Source organism: Triticum urartu, chromosome 7A (assembly GCF_056163025.1).
Source record: "Triticum urartu cultivar PI428250 chromosome 7A, HENAU_Tu73, whole genome shotgun sequence".
Taxonomy (NCBI): Eukaryota; Viridiplantae; Streptophyta; class Magnoliopsida; order Poales; family Poaceae; genus Triticum; species Triticum urartu.
In genome coordinates, this window is record NC_141879.1 from 261,824,744 (window position 1) to 261,842,730 (window position 17,987).

General features: G+C 47.8%; 1 protein-coding gene and 1 pseudogene across 1 annotated transcript; both read right to left on the reverse strand.

The window, feature by feature from the left end:
* Window positions 1-9,722: 9,722 nt before the first annotated feature.
* LOC125518727 (BTB/POZ and MATH domain-containing protein 1-like) lies at window positions 9,723-11,381 on the reverse strand. The gene is made up of 2 exons (XM_087535227.1): window positions 11,092-11,381; window positions 9,723-10,958 (listed from the first exon to the last, which is right to left on the reverse strand). The coding sequence occupies exon 2, from the start codon at window positions 10,732-10,734 to the stop codon at window positions 9,862-9,864; it is 873 nt and encodes a 290-aa protein (XP_087391353.1). The 5' UTR covers window positions 10,735-10,958; window positions 11,092-11,381; the 3' UTR covers window positions 9,723-9,861.
* Window positions 11,382-13,286: 1,905 nt separating this feature from the next.
* Window positions 13,287-17,593, reverse strand: LOC125521086 (BTB/POZ and MATH domain-containing protein 1-like; annotated as a pseudogene).
* Window positions 17,594-17,987: the final 394 nt, after the last annotated feature.

Sequence of the window (17,987 nt, forward strand, 5' to 3'; positions counted from 1 at the left end):
GGTATTGCACTTGCACTAGCACCCATATCACATAAGCCATGATAGCAATGATCTCCTATTTTAATAGAAATAACAGGCATGCCTACAATAGGTCTATGTTTATTTTTAGTACCAGGTCTAGCAATTCTAGCAGCTTCATCATAGAAGTAAATAACATGCCCATCAATATTATCGGCTAAGAGAACTTTAACCATAGCAACACTAGGTTCAACTTTAGTTTGCTCAGGGGGTTTGGGTGTCTTAATATTACTTTTGTTGACCACAGTTGAAGCTTTAGCATGATCCTTTATTCTAACAGGGAAATGTGGTTTCTCAATATAAGTAGTAGGAACAACAGGATCATTATAAGTGATAGTATTTTCTTCAACTTTAATAGGTGCAACTATTTTTACTTCAATGGCAGGATTATATTTAAACCACTTCTCCTTAGGGAGATCAACGTGAGTAGTAAAGGATTCACATAAAGAAGCTACTATCTCAGAGTCAAGTCCATATTTAGTGCTAAATTCACGGAAAACATCGGTATCCATAAAAGATTTAACACAATCGAACTTAGGTGTTATACCTGACTCCTTACCTTCGTCAAGGTCCCAATCATTAGAGTTGCATTTAATTCTTTCCAATAAATACCATTTGAATTCAATAGTCTTCATCATAAAAGATCCAGTACAATAAGTATCGAGCATGGAGCGATTACCGAGAGAAAGCCGAGCATAAAAATTATGAATAATCATTTCTTTTGAGAGCTCATGATTGGGGCATGAATATAACATTGACTTAAGCCTCCCCCAAGCTTGAGCGATGCTTTCTCCTTCGCGAGGCCAAAAATTATATATATAATTACGATCACGATGAACAAGATGCATAGGATAAAACTTCTGATGAAATTCCAATTTCAATCGGTTGTAGTTCCATGATCCCATATCATCACATAGCCTAAACCATGTCAATGCCTCTCCCTTCAAAGATAAAGGGAAGACTTTCTTCTTGATCACATCCTCAGGCATACCTGCAAGCTTAAATAATCCACAAACTTCATCCACATAGATTAGGTGCAAATCGGGATGTAATGTTCCATCACCTATGAAAGGATTAGCTAGCAGTTTCTCTATCATACCCGAAGGAATTTCAAAGTAAACATTTTCAGTAGGTTCAGTAGGTTGAGGAGCAACTCTTTGATCAACTGTTCGGGGTGAAGATACCCCAAACAAGCCCCTCAAAGAATTACTTTCCATAGTAACAAGTGACAGTAAATTTCAGCACACTATATAATTTTTTACTTACCAAATTCCCCCTACCAAAGGCGCTTCACTCCCCGGCAACGGCGCCAGAAAAGAGTCTTGATGACCCACAAGTGTAGGGGATCTATCGTAGCCTTTTCGATAAGTAAGAGTGTCGAACCCAACGAGGAGCAGAAGGAAATGATAAGCGGTTTTCAGCAAGGTATTCTCTACAAGCACTGAAATTATCAATAACAGATAGTTTTGTGATAAAGTAATTTGTAACGGGTAACAGGTAATAAAAGTAAATAAGGTGTGGCAACATGGCCCAATCCTTTTTGTAGCAAAGGACAAGCCTGGACAAACTCTTATATAAAGGAAAGCGCTCCCGAGGACACATGGGAATTATCGTCAAGCTAGTTTTCATCACGCTCATATGATTCGCGTTCGGTACTTTGATAATTTGATATGTGGGTGGACCGGTTATTGGGTACTGTCCTTCCTTGGACAAGCATCCCACTTATGATTAACCCCTATTGCAAGCATCCGCAACTACAATAGAAGTATTAAGGTAAACCTAACCATAGCATGAAACAAATGGATCTAAACAAGCCCCTCAAAGGATTATTTTCCACAGTAACAAGTGACAGTAAATTTCAGCACACTATATAATTTTTTACTTACCAAATTCCACCTACCAAAGGCGCTTCACTCCCCGACAACGGCGCCAGAAAAGAGTCTAGATGACCCACAAGTGTAGGGGATCTATCGTAGCCTTTTTGATAAGTAAGAGTGTCGAGCCCAACGAGGAGCAGAAGGAAATGATAAGCGGTTTCAGCAAGGTATTCTCTTCAAGCACTGAAATTATCGGTAACAGATAGTTTTGTGATAAAGTAATTTGTAACGGGTAAGAGGTAATAAAAGTAAATAAGGTGCAGCAATATGGTCCAATCCTTTTTGTGGCAAAGGACAAGCCTGGACAAACTCTTATATAAAGGAAAGCGCTCCCGAGGACACATGGGAATTATTGTCAAGCTAGTTTTCATCACGCTCATATGATTCGCGTTCGGTAATTTATAATTTGATATGTGGGTGGACTGGTTCTTGGGTACTTTCCTTCCTTGGACAAGCATCCCACTTATGATTAACCCCTATTGCAAGCCTCCGCAACTACAACAGAAGTATTAAGGTAAACCTAACCATAGCATGAAACATATGGATCCAAATCAGCCCCTTACGAAGCAACGCATAAACTAGGGTTTAAGCTTCTGTCACTCTAGCAACCCATCATCTACTTATTACTTCCCAATGCCTTCCTCTAGACCCAAATAATGGTGAAGTGTCATGTAGTCGATGTTCACATGACACCACTAGAGGAAAGACAACATACATCTCATCAAAATATCAAATGAATACCAAATTCACATGACTACTTATAGCAAGACTTCTCCCATGTCCTCAGGAACAAACGTAACTACTCACAAATCATATTCATGTTCATAATCAGAGGGGTATTAATATGCATAATGGATCTGAACATATGATCTTCCACCAAGTAAACCAACTAGCATCAACTACAAGGAGTAATCAACACTACTAGCAACCCACAGGTACCAATCTGAGGTTTGGATACAAAGATTGGATATAAGAGATGAACTAGGGTTTGAGAGGAGATGGTGCTGGTGAAGATGTTGATGGAGATTGACCCCCTCCCGATGAGAGGATCATTAGTGATGATGATGGTGATGATTTCCCCCTCCCGGAGGGAAGTTTCCCCGGCAGAACAGCTCCGTCAGAGCCCTAGATTGGTTCCGCCAAGGTTCCGCCTCGTGGCGGCGGAGTTTCGTCCCGAAAGCTTGCTTATGATTTTTTTTCTGGACGAAAGACTCCATATAGTCAAAGATGGGCACCAGAGGGCCACCAGGGGGCCCACGAGGCAGGGGGTGTGCCCAGGGGGGTAGGGCGCGCCCCCCACCCTCATGGACGGTGGGTGGCCCCCCTCTAGTACTTCTTTCGCCCAATATTTTTTTTATTCTGAAAATAATTCCCATGGAGTTTCAGGACTTTTGGAGATGTGCAGAATAGGTCTCTAATATTTGCTCCTTTTCCAGCCCAGAATTCCAGCTGTCGGCATTCCCCCTCTTCATGTAAACCTTGTAAAATAACAGAGAAAAGGCATAAGTATTGTGACATAATGTGTAATAACAGCCCATAATGCAATGAATATCGATATAAAAGCATGATGCAAAATGGACGTATCACTGATGCACTAGTTCCAAACCATGGGGATGCAAGCACCCACCAGGGAGTGGGTGATGGACACTGGCGCCTCCTCCCACTCCGTGTCCGATCTCGGTATGCTCACCTCCGTGTCACCCCCTCCTCCTCTCATTGTGATGTCGTTGTCGGTAACGGTTCCACTCTTCCAATCACCGGTACCGGGCATGCGCGTCTCCCTATTTCCACCACCTCTCGTCCTCTTTACCTTCGTAATGTCTTAGTAGTTCCTAACATAGTTAAAGACCTTTTGTCTGTTCGTCAGTTCACCATTGATAATCGTGTATCCGTCGAATTTGACCCTCTTGGTTTTTCTGTGAAGGATCTTCTAACCAGGACCAAGATTCTCAGATGCAATAGTTTCGGAGCTCTCTACTCCATACGCCCTTCCTCTACCAGCCGACCATACGCCTTCCTCGTCGTCGATGCAGCACTCTGGCACCGTCGGCTCGGGCATCCTGGGTGGCCCGTCATGGAGTCCTTGGCTTGTTCTTCAATCATTCCTAGGGAAAATAATAAAAGTAGCTTGTGTCATGCTTGTCAGTTAGGTCGTCATGTTCGTCTTCCTTTTCTTCCACCAATCGTGTAACCAGTACTTCGTTTCAAATAATTCACTGTGATTTGTGGACATCTCCTGTTGAGAGTATTGCTGGCTTTAAGTATTATCTCATTTATCTCGATGATTTTACTCAATATGCATGGGTCTATCCTCTACAGTCTAAGTCAGAAGCTTTCTCGCACTTGTCGTCCCTTCATGCTTTAGCACTCACCCAGTTTTGTGCATGCTTGTAGGCTATTCAGTGTGATAATGGTCGTGAGTTCCATAATTCCCTCCTCCATTTGTTTGCCCAGCACCATGGAATTGCACTCCGCTTTTCATGTCCATCCACTTCGCAACAGAATGGCAAAGCTGAACGCATTATTCGTACTCTTAATGACATTACTCGTACACTCCTCATCCAGGCCAGCATGCCGCCTTGTTTCTGGGTCGAAGCTCTTCACACAGCCGTTATGTTGCATAATCGGCTGCTTTCCAAGGCAATCTCGGATCGCATTCCCTTTCGTGCCTTACTTGGTGTGAATCCTGCGTATGCTGGTCTTCGGGTTTTCGGATGTCTATGCTACCCCAACACCACCGCCGTTGCGCCGCACAAACTTGCGCCTCTCTCCGTGCCCTGTGTGTTTCTAGGGTATCCATCTCGGCAGCATGGCTATCGCTGCCTTGACCGTTCCACGCAAAAGATCATCATCTCATGTCATGTTGTGTTCAATGAGTCTAGCTTTCCTTTCGCCTCCACTCCATCTTCGTCAACTCCTTCTCCTTCTCTGCACACTTATGATTTCTTGCAGGGTACTGAGCAGCCAATGTCGTTGATGTCGTTCACCATGCCAGGCACGGTAACCCCAGCCGCAGGCCCCATCGCGGCGCCAACACCGCCGCCACGGTCGCTGCCGCCGTCCTCCCCCGGCCGCCGTCGTCACCTGCTGCACCGCCTCGATCGCCTGGTGAAGCAGCTTCTGCCGAGCGCCCTGATGGGGGCCCTTCTCCTACTGCCGTGGCGCCAACCCTAGTCGTGCCATCGCCAGCTGCTGCTGCAGTAGACCCACCTCGGTCCCACCGTCTGCGCGGCGCCCCACCGCCACCATCTCACGCCATGGCCACTCGTGCTAAACGGGGCATTGTGCAACCGAAGAAGATTTTTGATCTTCATGTTGAGGGTTTATCTCCCATACCAAAGACCTATCATGGTGCTCTCAAGGATCCGAACTGGCATTCAGCTATGGTTGACGAATATGGTGCTCTTCTCTCCAACAACACTTGGGAACTCGTTGATCCACCTCGCAATGCTAACATCGTTACTGGTAAGTGGATCTACCCTCACAAGATGAAATCTGATGGTTCTTTGGATCGATACAAAGCTCGTTGGGTGCTTCGTGGATTTACTCAGCGCGAAGGTGTTGATTTTAATGAAACCTTCAGTCGTGTCATCAAGCCAGCCACTATTCGCACAGTGCTCTCTCTTCCTCTCTCTAGTGACTGGTCTATTCATCAGCTTGATGTCAAGAATGTGTTCCTCAATGGCACTCTCATCGAGACTGTTTATGCTCGTCAGCCTTCTGGGTTTATCGATCCTAACTTCCCTGATAAGGTATGTCGTCTCAACAAATCACTCTATGGTTTGAAACAGGCACCTCGAGCATGGTTTCAGCGGTTTGCCTCGTTCATTGCATCGGTCAGTTTTGTTGGCTCCAAGTCCGACAGCTCGTTGTTCGTCTATCGGCGTGGCACTGAAATGGCCTATCTCCTGCTCTATGTGGATGACATCATACTGACTGCATCTTCCTCGACATTGCTGCACAGTTTGATTGCCTCTCTTCGTACTGAGTTCAGTATGACAGATATGGGCGATCTTCATTACTTTCTGGGCATCTCTGTCACACGCAGCAAGGACAGTCTGTTCCTCTCATGGGAGAAGTATGCATTGGATCTTCTTGACAGAGCTGGCATGTTGCAGTGCAAATCCATCTCTACTCCAGTTGACACTACCTCCAAACTTCCAGCCAAGTCCAGTGATCCTGTTGCAGATCCCACCGAGTACCGTAGTATTGCAGGCGGTCTTCAGTACCTTACGTTCACTCGGCCAGACATCTCCTATGTTGTGTAGCATATTTGTCTTCATATGCATGATCCTCGGGCTAATCATTTGCTCCTTGTGAAGCGTGTGCTTCACTACATCCGCGGCACCACCAGCTATGGCCTCACTTTGTTCCGACGCAGCTCTAACAAGTTGACAACCTATTCTGACGCTGATTGGGCAGGTTGCCTAGACACTCGCCGGTCTACCTCTGGTTATTGTGTCTTCCTCGGCGCTAACATGGTGTCATGGTCTGCTAAGCGGCAGCACATAGTCTCTCGCTCCAGCGCCGAGGCCAAATACAGGGTAGTTGCACATGTGGTGGCTGAAACATGTTGGTTACGGCAGCTTCTTCATGAGCTTCATCGACCGGTGACTGGTGCCATTGTGGTTTTTTGTGACAATGTGAGCTCCGTCTACATGACACAAAATCCCGTCCATCATCAGCGCACCAAGGATGTGGAGATTGATCTACACTTTGTACGAGACCGTGTCACCACAGGCGAGGTCCGGGTTCTTCACGTTCCGAGTTCTTCCCAGTTTGTAGACATTTTCACCAAAGGATTGTCATCACCTCTCTTCTTGGATTTTCTGAACAGTCTTAACATTCGTCGACGCCCGTTTACGACTGAGGGAGGGTGTTAGAATATATAACCGTATTGTATTTGTATAGATATACGGTTGTATATGTGTAGTCCTTGTACATGTGTCCGTGTATAACACGGTACGAACTCTGCCTTGTAACCTCTATATAATGATCAATACAAGGCACCACAACGTGTGGTTTCCCCTATCTTACAAATCAGAATTTTCCTCTCTTCCTGTATGATTTCCCCAATCCATAGTACATCTTCTTCAACAACGGTGACACTAAGAGCATCTCCACTCGTTCGGGCCCCCATGGGCTTGAAATAGCGCCGCCTGGGGGCAAGCTAGCGAAAAAATCGGTGTGGGGGCGGCCGGTTTCCCAACCGCCGTCTCAAGGCCGTCCCAGCCGCCGTTTTTTGAAAACTAAACTAGGCAGAAATTCGGCCAAATGCAACACAAATTCAGCCAAACTACGCGATTTCATTGATATTTGTACAAAAACTGAAAACATAAATTTAAAAACAACTAAATAGTACTACTAAAAGCTGTCATCGCCGCCGCCACTGCCCGCCTCCTACATGCCGAGCAGCGTGTACATATTGGTGTAGTCGCCGCCGTCGTCGCCGTCGCCGCCATCCCTGCTGCACCCTTGACCAGTGTCGCCGATGCGTGGGGGGTTGGACGGCCCGGGCGCCTCCTCGTTGTTGTCATCGAGGATGACGATGTTGCCCTCCTCACGTCCGCAGCGCCGAGCGACGATCTCGTCAAGGGCGCGGCGCTAGCGCGCCACCTGCTCGCGGACGTAGTCCTGCCTCACCCATTTGAGGGCAGTCTCGTCAGCAGCGGCCATGGCCTCGTGCTCCTTCTTCACAAGGAGCAAGCACGGCTCGGTCTTCGGCTCGACAAGGCAGGAAGGAGGGGAGGGGCCATGGCCGCCCTTGTTGATGACGAGGGCGCCGCACAGGTGTAGTGCCGAAGCGGCGTCTCCTGTGGCTCTGGCTTGACAGGGCAGAAGGCCGGCGATCCGGAGGACAGGGAGCCCTGCGACGACAAGGTCGCCGTCTCCATTCGTCGTGGCGTCCAAGAGCTGCCGCGACGGCGAGAGAACGTGGGGGGTGGCGGGTACTCCAACCACGGCGTGTTGTTGGCCTCGATGTGCTCGAGGATGGCTTAGAGGGTGCGGCCGGGGACGCCCCACCATCGGCACCGCCCCTCGAAGTTGTGGCAGCCACAGGGCTCGACGCCATTCGAGGCGGTGAGCTGGTCGGCGTGGCGGCGTTCGAAGTACGCCGTCCATGGCGCGACGCTGTCGGGGGCATACCTCGGCTCGTTCCGTGCTTGCTCCGGCAGCGAGGACCGGATGCCCACTATCTCGGTGCGTCGGGCAGCGCCGATGGGCGGTGGTGGCACCGGGACTCCACCGGCGCTCAGCTTCCACGTGCCCGACACCCGCATGTCCAGCGACGCCGGGTAGTCGGCCTTGTAGAGGAGGCATGTCTCGTCCTCGTGCAGGTGGCAGCGGCCGAAACCGCTGGCTGCCACACCATCACCTGGGTAGCGCTCGACCATGCTCGTCGGCGAGGGAGAGAGGAAAGGAGAGGCGTGCACGTGAGAGGTCGAGAGGGGCGTCGGTGGTTCTGTGGCGATGGAGTGTGCGCTCTCCGACGAGGGGGGCGGCTTTTATAGCCTGGCGTGGGCGGCGAGAGGGCGGTTGCCGTGCGTACACGGGAGTGGGCGGGACGGCCGTGGCGGCGCCTTCACTGCGCCGCCCGTGAGCCATCAATGGAAGGTTGACCAGCGCAGCAGCGCGGCAGCCTTCGCATTGATTCCCCGCGGGAAACCGAGACAATGAGGAGGACGATGCACCGGGTCGTTGACTGGGCGGGCCCGCCAGGCTTTCGCGGCAAAATTGTTTCCCCCGGCACCTCCGGACGCCCCCCCCCCCCCAGTGCGTTGAGTTCGGCCTGGGTCCGCCGGCGTCAAATTCAATCCTAACCGGCAAAAAGTGGGCTTCTGAAGATGCGGCTGGACCGATTTTTCGGCGCGGACGACAAAAAATGGCTTTGAAAGCGCTTGTTGGGGGCGCGGCTGGAGATGCTCTAAGGTGCATCTCAACCGCCGCAGCCTCTTCTAGGTGTTGCAGGGCACTGCGAATGCGGCAGCCAGAAAGTGGCACGCTGGTGCCGGCTGCGGCATGTGCGCCCATGGCAGCGCCGCGCCAGCCTGGCATCGACTCCATTGGCGCCAGTAAGTAATTATTTCGCCTGTTTTCTGTTTTCCCCCATCCAAACAAGCTATATAGACTTAATAGAAGAACTAAATAAAACTGGTTTTCCTAAAATCTTCTAAAAAACTGGTTTTGCAAAAGCTTACGTCCAATTCTTAGCATCCAAACAACCACGAAGCATTGCCGAGGGGACACCTGGATATCACTGTTCAATTATGAGATGAATCACGGAACAATAATTCACCCTGAAATATGCAAATGGTGTACTCCAGAACTCTGCTATGCCAATATAAGAACTCAGATGTCTGCACCTCCAACATGCTTGTATTGGTCAAATAGTACCCATGGAGCTAAGACTACAGATATGCAAATGACCTTATACACCATCACAGTGGAAGAAAATATCTGTAAAACTTCAGGAGCGGACTTATCCAAGATATCGGAGACATAAAAGACAAATAAACTGTTAATTGGGCACAACATCATTAGCTTTGCATCTGAGTTATCTATCCTCCACCCCACCCTGCATTTCTGATTCTGAAAGTAACTCGGTAGCAAACTAAGCCCAAGTGGTGCAGGGCTAGTCACTGAGGTCAAATGACACAAATGATTTCTAACTATCTTTTTTATAAGTGACATAATACTCTTACACCAGTCAACATAAAAGAGTGTGACACCTATGTTGGATATATTTTTCCAAGCTCCGCCCTGCAAGATGAAGATTATGATCATGCAATAAGATGAGTTTAAGGATCAGGCTCCAAGCTCATGAAATAAAGGTAAATAAATGCCCAAAAATGCTTATCAGATACCACGGATCAATATTCCAAAACACGACACTAAAGCCATATATTCTTAAATACCAAAACTATATATGTTGATGTATCTTACTAGTGTCAAAACACGTCTTACATTATGGGACAGAGGGAGTACTATGGTATGTCCTAACCCTATTTTTGAGCTCAGCAATGATCAATGGGAATTTCAAAACCAACAATGCAAAACCTTCAGTGAGCGCTGCCTCCTTGAAATTTTCCTCCAATAACAAGAAGTCAATGCAATTGCTCTTCAATTGCGGACAATTATATGTTTCGGCGCAAGCTAAAGTAGTTGAAACTGTATCTATCGATACATTGTCCCATAATTTTTTAGCACAAATAATCTTCAGGCGGTCAAGTGCATAGCGATCAGCTGCAATAAGTAGATTCTGAAACATCTCATTGGAAGAATCACCAAGCTCAATTTCTGCAGGCAATTCATCAGTGTATAGAAATCGAATCATAACTTTGAATGTCTTAGGCGTGATGTCGTGTAGTGTGATGGATGTCCTTGTAGCCTCAGCCATGGAACCGAAGAGCTCTGCTCTAAATACCGGTGAGCGGGCGGCAAGCACCACCCGGTGCGCACCGAATGTCTCACCTTCGACGATGAATGATACATCAGTCCCGTCGTTGCGATCTAGCACGGAGCCGAGATGGATCCCGATATCTGAAGGTGGCACGGGAATAGAGCCGTCATCTAATAAGACCATGACGGTGCACCCAAATGTGACGTGTCCTTCTGTGACGTAATATTTCTCCAAAGTAGCTCCTTGGACGAACTTGCTCCACCCCCAGTTGTCACCGTCATCGTCAGCATCATCACCACTGCAATTTTTATCATCACCGTCGTTGTTGATTGAGAAGTCATGAACACATGACCTTCTTGTGAAAGCTTTACATGGTTCGCCATTCCTGTCCATCAGAAAGGCCTCCACGATGGCTTTGACTCTTGTGGTTTTGCTCATGTGCCTGACGAAGATAGAGAAAAACTCGCCCGTGTCGTCCTTATCGGACCCATGCGGGTAGCAGTCAATCCTCCAACTGTGCCCCGCGGCGGAGAAGACGTCTGAGTGGACGGCCGTGCCCGTAGGAAGCTGTTTGACTTGCTCGTAGTCTACTTTGAGCTAGAGAGCAGCAGAACCCACCATGGAGGTCCGCGTTGGAGTCCATGTCTTAGATCTCTTGCTCACTGAATAATTGTTAAGTAATTTAAATAAGAATTTTTATCATCAAATTGACAATCCAATACGTAGTACACCAATTCTGAAACTAAGAAACAATTTGCCAATCGAGATTAAGAAGAGGGCAAGACAAGCACTCACTCAATGGCTTGCTGACCGCCGAGGTGGCGGCGGCAGTCCTGCTGATGGTGGCGATCACTGACCAGGCGCCGCAGGCAGCTCACCGACCTCCACGTACCAGAACCCGATCCTCCGCGAGTCCCAGCCTCTGTCGTGTGTACGCCTTCTCTCGTGGCCGCCGCCGCTAGTCGCTTCTCTCCCCGCTAGGGTTTTGTCTCTGCTGTGGAGGCCGCCGAGTCGTCGAACATGATCTGGCTGCAAAATATTGACGGTTTTCTAATGCTGATTTTTTTTAGGGGTTTCTAATCCTGGTTCATCGCGGGAGCGAGCTGGGCACCCTGATGGGCTGGGCTAGTAGTATTTGTTTTTGCAGCCCAAACGCATGCGCGTACGGGAAAACCAGTAAACTTCCTGGCGAACACTTTTCCTGTGTTTACGTGTGGCTCTAAAAAAACGCGTTGTCCCCACTAAAAACACGTGTTGGCCTTTATCTTTTTGCGGGGAAAACGTATTAAATTAGGACCCTTTGTATCCAACGAACATCAGGTGAGAAGCACGGCAAATACAAACGATCTGCATGACAATTTATGTTTGTCGAGGATGACCGAACATGACAAATACAATTCAGTTTATCTTTTGCTCATAATTTATCATGCTTGCAAACTAAAGTTGCCATCCTTATCACAATAAAATTGTCATCAAAACATTTGATTTGTCATCCCTCCTAGCGAAAGTTTGCCAATTAGCATTTCTATTAAATTGTCTCAGCCAGCATAGATACACGGTGCAAACAGAACATGGATCGAAGTTCAATTATATATAGCCACGTACATCCAACTATAGAAAAGGGACCGCGCTATAAATCTGCTGTCAGATTTGACGGAAAAGCAAACTGGCGACCATTCACTATGAGAGCATGGCATTTCAAATGTTTACCCTGGCGACATTTTTAGTTGTAACAGGGTGGCAGTTTCTTCATAACAGCATGACATTTTCTAGGAGGACCAAAGTTTTGAGCCTTCACTCCAACAAATGCCATGTTGTTCTAAAAAAAAACTGTCACCCCGTGACCAACTAAAATTTCCATTAAAACATTCGCAAATGCCACCCCCTCTCAGCGAACGGGCGACAGATAAGAGGGTCCAATGTTTTAACATGGTAAATCAAGCTTTCTTATGACAAACTACGTGTGACGAAGCATGGCAAATCCTCACATGTTCAGTCTTTTTTTGTCAGGATTTTCTATGCTTGCTGGAAAAAAATGTCATGCTCGCAACACGTAATTTGCCATCGAGAAATGCTTGATTTATCATGCTCAAAATTTGATGACAGATTTTTAGCATTTTTGAAAGAAAAAAAAGTCACGCACACCTAACTAAACCCAAGTGAATCTACGCATAGATGAAATTGTCATCTACTACGCTATAGCTTTGGATACAAATACAATCAGCACTATCAATTCTACCGTGAGCGTGTCGCATTTTGTCATAACAATCACGTGTGGATACCGAGCAGTGATGACCGGAGAAGGGGAATACTGGTTATTCCGGCCTTTTCAGCAATAATGCAACATGTGTACTTAGTACTCTCACCGTTTTTTTTAATTTGCAAATAAAGTTTGGTCAAAGTCAAACTTTGTAAAGTTTGACTAACTTTATATTGAAAAATATCAACATTCATAATATGAAATCAATATTATCAGATGCATCATGAAATGTATTTTCATAATTTTAGTATTGTAGATATTCATATTTTTTTAATATAAATTTAGTCGTACTTTGTATAGTTTGACTTTCATCAAAATTTTATACACGAAGTAGAAAGACGGAATGGATGAGCAGACGATGCTATGTGCACGACGTGTAGCCGATAAATACTCTGCATCGTCAGATGCATTAAGAACAAAAGTACAGATGGCTGGATGGGACACGTCATCTGTGTGTCATCCAAAAGTATCGGCTGTATAGCAGTGCTCGTAGAAAGAAACGGAGGGAGTATTCCACATAGACATGAACACCTGAATCAAAAAAATTAAATACATGGGCATAAATTGACATCAAAGTGATACTAGGATACTGATTCAGCGCGATCCTTCACGCCACTCGATGAGGGTTCTTCAACCACATAATTATAAACCAGACATGAACACCTGAACCGAAAATTTGAAATACATGGACATGATCCTTCACGCCACTCGATGAACACGGAGTATGTTTCTAGTTCTTAGCCTGCTTCTCCCTTAGCTCAGAAATAATAGATGGGAACTTCTGAACCAGCCCCACGAAACCATCTGTTAGCACGGCCTCCCTGAAGTTCTTCTCCTCCGCGAAGAAAGCAATGCACTTGTTTTTCAGCTCCGAGCAGCTGTACGTTTCAGCACAAGATAAAGTTGCAGCAACGTTGTCCGCAGTCACACTTGTCCCACAGATTTTTGGCGCAAATGAGCTTTAACCTATCCATGGCGTACCTGTCGGCCACGGCAAGCAGACGCTCGTACATCTCAGTAGCCGAGTCGTCGAGCTCGTCATCTCCGGGCAAGGCGTCGGTGTAGACGAACCGAAGAAAAACTTTAAACGTTGCGGGGTCAATATCTTCCAACGGGACGCGCGACATCGTGGACTCCGCCATGGAGCCGAAGAGCCGGCGAGCGGGCAGCGAGCACGGCCCGGTGTGCGGGAAAGTCCTCACCGTCGACCACGAACGAGACATCGCAACCGTCGCCGCAGTCGAGGAGTCGGCCAAGATGGTCCCCCACGTCAGTGGAAGGCACAGCTATGGAATCGCCTTGCACCACTATAACTCCGTATACAATCGTCACCCACCCGTTCACCACGGATTGAGACTCGACATTATACCTGGCCATACCTCGGGCCGGGCCTAGCCAAGCCCGATGCAAAAAACCTAGGCCCGGGCCTGGCCCGGCCCGGCCATCGGGCCTGTTTTCTAGGCCTGAGCCCGGCCCAAACACGTAAAAGCCCGTCGGGCTCCGGGCCGGCCCGGCCCGACCTTTATGAAAGTGCAAAAACGATGGGCCCGGGCCTGGCCCGGCCCGGCCATCGGGCTCAAAATCTAGGCCCGAGCCCGGCCCGGGAGCAGTGTTGGGCCGGGCTTCCCATGGCCAGGTATACTCGACATCGCTTTGCTTAGCAAACCGCTGCCATCCCCAGGACTTGAATCCCTCCGGTGGATAAACCTGCACGCACCGTCATGCCTGGGAAGAAGACGGCGCGTCATCCTTTTTTTTTGATAAGAAGGCAGATCGCAGTCTACCTTATATATTTCAAAACCAGACCAAGGTCTGAGAATTGTCAGGTTACAAAGAAATGCAAGCTAGCTAGCTGCATCAGGAAAGGAGGAGGAAAGAGGTACATCGGGGTGTAGCTAACTTAGGAAGCGGTCGAAAGAAACTCCGCTTTACATTGGAGGAAAGCTCTCAAGGAAATATCATTCGATCGGGCGCACCAAAGGTGTAACATCTCAGCTATAGCTGCCCCAAGAATTTCAGACAGTATGGTCTTGTTGTCAAAAACCCGAGCGTTGTGCACCGTCCATAGTTGAGCAGCACATGCAGCAATCAAAACTGTCCAATGGTTGGCAACTTCCTTCGTTGTGAACACGAAATCCTTCAGGGAAGGTGATGAACTGGTCTGGTGGAGCAGTCCAAGCTTCTGCCATAAGCAATGAGCTGGTGCACATCGCAGTACTATGTGATCAATAGTTTCTTCTGCCGGGCATAAGTCACAGAAGGGATGTTGAATATTGTTCCATTGCTTACGCAGCATTGTTGTTCTGGCGTTCAGACGCCCTCTGTGAGTTAGCCAGAGAAAAACCTTCCATCTATTGGGGATCACTTTATTCCAGATTATGTCCGCTGGCGCCCAATGGACCCCTCTGAAGGTAAGCAAAGCATAGTAATTGCTAGCCATTGCAGGTTTGCCAGTGTAGATGTGGACACGGGAGTCAGAGGAGCTTGCAGAAGGAGCGTGTACGGATGCAAGCAGCTCTCGCAAAGTTTGAAGCTCCGAAGCAGCAGTCCGGGAGAGGTTTGGATGAAGTTGCAACATCCAGCGATCAAGGTACTGCGAGGCCACCGAGCATTGCTTATCCTTGGCAAAAGAGAATAGTGTGGGGAAGAGTTGATTGAGGCGGCCAGCACAACACCACTTGTCTTGCCAAAAAGCCATTAGTTTCCCATCTCCGACATGGCAAAAAGAAGTTTGCTGCACCATCGGGATATATTTTGCTAGAGCTCTCCAAAAGGGTGTGTCAGTGGCCTTAGGTTTGTCAGGCAAGCTCTTGCGCAAATATCTATGTTGAAACCATTGATAGCATGGGACTGATGAACCTTGTAGGATCCGGTTGGTGAATTTGCAAAGCATCGCATCATTGTGAGCCTCTAGATCCCTGATCCCTAGGCCACCGCTTTGCTTGGTCGAGACAACTTGATCCCAAGCAACCAAGCAGTCAGCTCGCTGTCTGTCCGCCTTCTTCTGTCATAGAAAATTCCTTCGTAGTTTGTCGACCTTTGCTATGCTGCTCTTGTTCCACTTTACACAGGCCATGTAGTAATTTGGAATGGAAGAAAGGACAGCATCAATCATAGTGAGGTGCACACCCGAGGAGAGATGTGTGGCCAGCCAGCCTACCAATCGCCTGTCAATCTTCTGGATCACCGGCATCAGAACTGAGTTAGAGAATTTTTGCATTCAGAGAGGTAGGCAAGGTAATTGCATGGCAACGAACTGATCGGGCATCCCAAAATTCTAGCTGCTTCCATTGCATCCTCTGCACTCATATGAATAGGCATGAAGGTGCTCTTATGATAGTTAATCTGCAACCCAGAAAACCTTGAGAACGCCTGCAAGATGACTTTAATATGTGCAGCTTGTGAAACCGTGCCCTTGAGCAGAATGAGTGTGTCGTCCGTGTATTGCAACACCGGAAAAAAGCTCAGCCCATTAATAGGACACTCCAGAACCCCGTCGTCTGCGGCAGCAACACACATACGTTGTAGTATGTCAGCAACCAAAATGAAGAGATACGGAGATAGTGGGTCGCCCTGTCGAACACCACAGTTGAAGATGATATCATCTTCGAGGCAGCCATTCATCATAACCTTTGCTTTGCCGGAATGAAGAATGGAAGAGACCCAGGAAATCCAACGAGCGCCAAAACCTCTCTGCTGCAGCAGATTCGTGAGACAGGTCCAATTTACGCTATCAAAAGCTTTTCTGAAGTCCAATTTCAGCACTATCATAGGTATCTTCCTTTTCTGTGCACATTGTACCAACTCAGAAGCTAGCGTGAAGTTTTCAACGATGGCTCTTCCTCTGATGAACCCAGATTGCATGCAGTGAATCAGCAAGGATATGAAATGTTGCAACCTCAAAACGAGCACTTTTGTGAGCAGCTTGATGATACTGTGCACAAAAGAAATGGGTCTGTAGTCAGTGATTTCTAGGGGAGACTCCTTCTTGGGAATTAGCGCAATATAGGCCCAGCTGATGCCAGATAGATCAGCCTGCCCATGAAAGAAATCATCAAAGAACATAAGAATGTCGACCTTTATAGCAGAGGCGAATTTCTTGTAGAACTCATTAGTGAAACCGTCCGGTCCGAGACTTCTATTGTTCAGGGAGAGTTTGATGGCGTGGGCTATCTCATCCCAACTGAACGGCTGGTCGAGAGCAGAGAGGTCAACGATATCCACCTGGGTGTAAACAGCGGCCAGGTCAACCGCGAGGGGGTTGTTCTGTCGATTGCTGAACATAATCTGGAAAAACTCCGTGGCAATATTCAGTTTATCAGAATTGCGAAAGTGCTCAACTCCATTGTGTACCAGAACCCTAACACAATTGTTTCTGGCGTGCCAGTTAGCAGCAAGGTGGAAGAAACGCGAGTTCTCGTCCCCAAACTTACACCAATTGAGCTTAGCCCTTCTCTGCCAAAAATCCGCTCGCCATCTTAATAACTTCTCAAGCTTCATGGTTGCATGCAAGCGGAGCACGAACTCCAAGTCTGTAAGCTTGCGCCTCTCCTCTATAGCATTCAGAAACTCCACCAGCAATTTATTGTTATCAGTAAGGAGCTGTAGATTTTCTTTGTTTTTAGCCCACTGCCTGATGCCTGCCCGTAGCCGTCTAAGCTTGAAACTCAGTCTGGAAGCAGCAGAAGAAAACTGACTATGGCCGGCTTGCTAGGAGTTCAACACAAGCCGGTTAAGCTCAGGAATATGCAACCAATGGTTCTCAAAGCGAAAAAGTTTGGCAGTGGGTAGAGCAGTTCCAAAATCAATGGCCTCGAAGATGGCTTTGATGCCTTTGGACTTGCTCATGAGTTCGAGAAAGATCGAGATGTACTCGCCCTGCTTGTTGGCCTTCTTCTTTCCGTGCGGGTAGCATCGAATCCTCCAGCGGTGTCCCCCGGCGTAGGCGACCACGGAGTGGATGATGTCGCCGGGGGAAAGGTCCTTCGTCTCCTCATAGTGAAGTATGAACGGCACGAGAACACCCGAGTCGAACATGTTGGCATGTACTACTCCTTGGATGGCAACTACTAATAGTGATCCAGTGTCTCAGTAGTAGGATCCCAATCCTAATCTATATATGTAGGGAGTGTGAACGAGGCTGGAAGCGCATGCCTTGGCAGGGGCGCGGTGCATGTTAATATAGATGCGAGATACAAGAATTGGTTAGGGTTTGGCTTGGCCTCCAAGTAAGGACCGAATCACAACAACCTGAACCGATATACATCAAATACACGTACGCACACATACGCCTATACGGTTTATACATGCACCGTGTTATACATCATCTAACAGGGAGAAAATGGCAACGCTTGGAGCTCCCGGCGGAAATGTGAAGATTGAACGTTGTGCCTTGAAAATTGTCCAAAGGAGAGGAAGCGACCGGCCTCTC

What these genes read in the sequence shown, in the direction of transcription:
- LOC125518727 (XM_087535227.1), bottom strand. Translation starts at nt 10,734, where the DNA reads ATGAGCAAAACCACAAGAGTCAAAGCCATCGTGGAGGCCTTTCTGATG.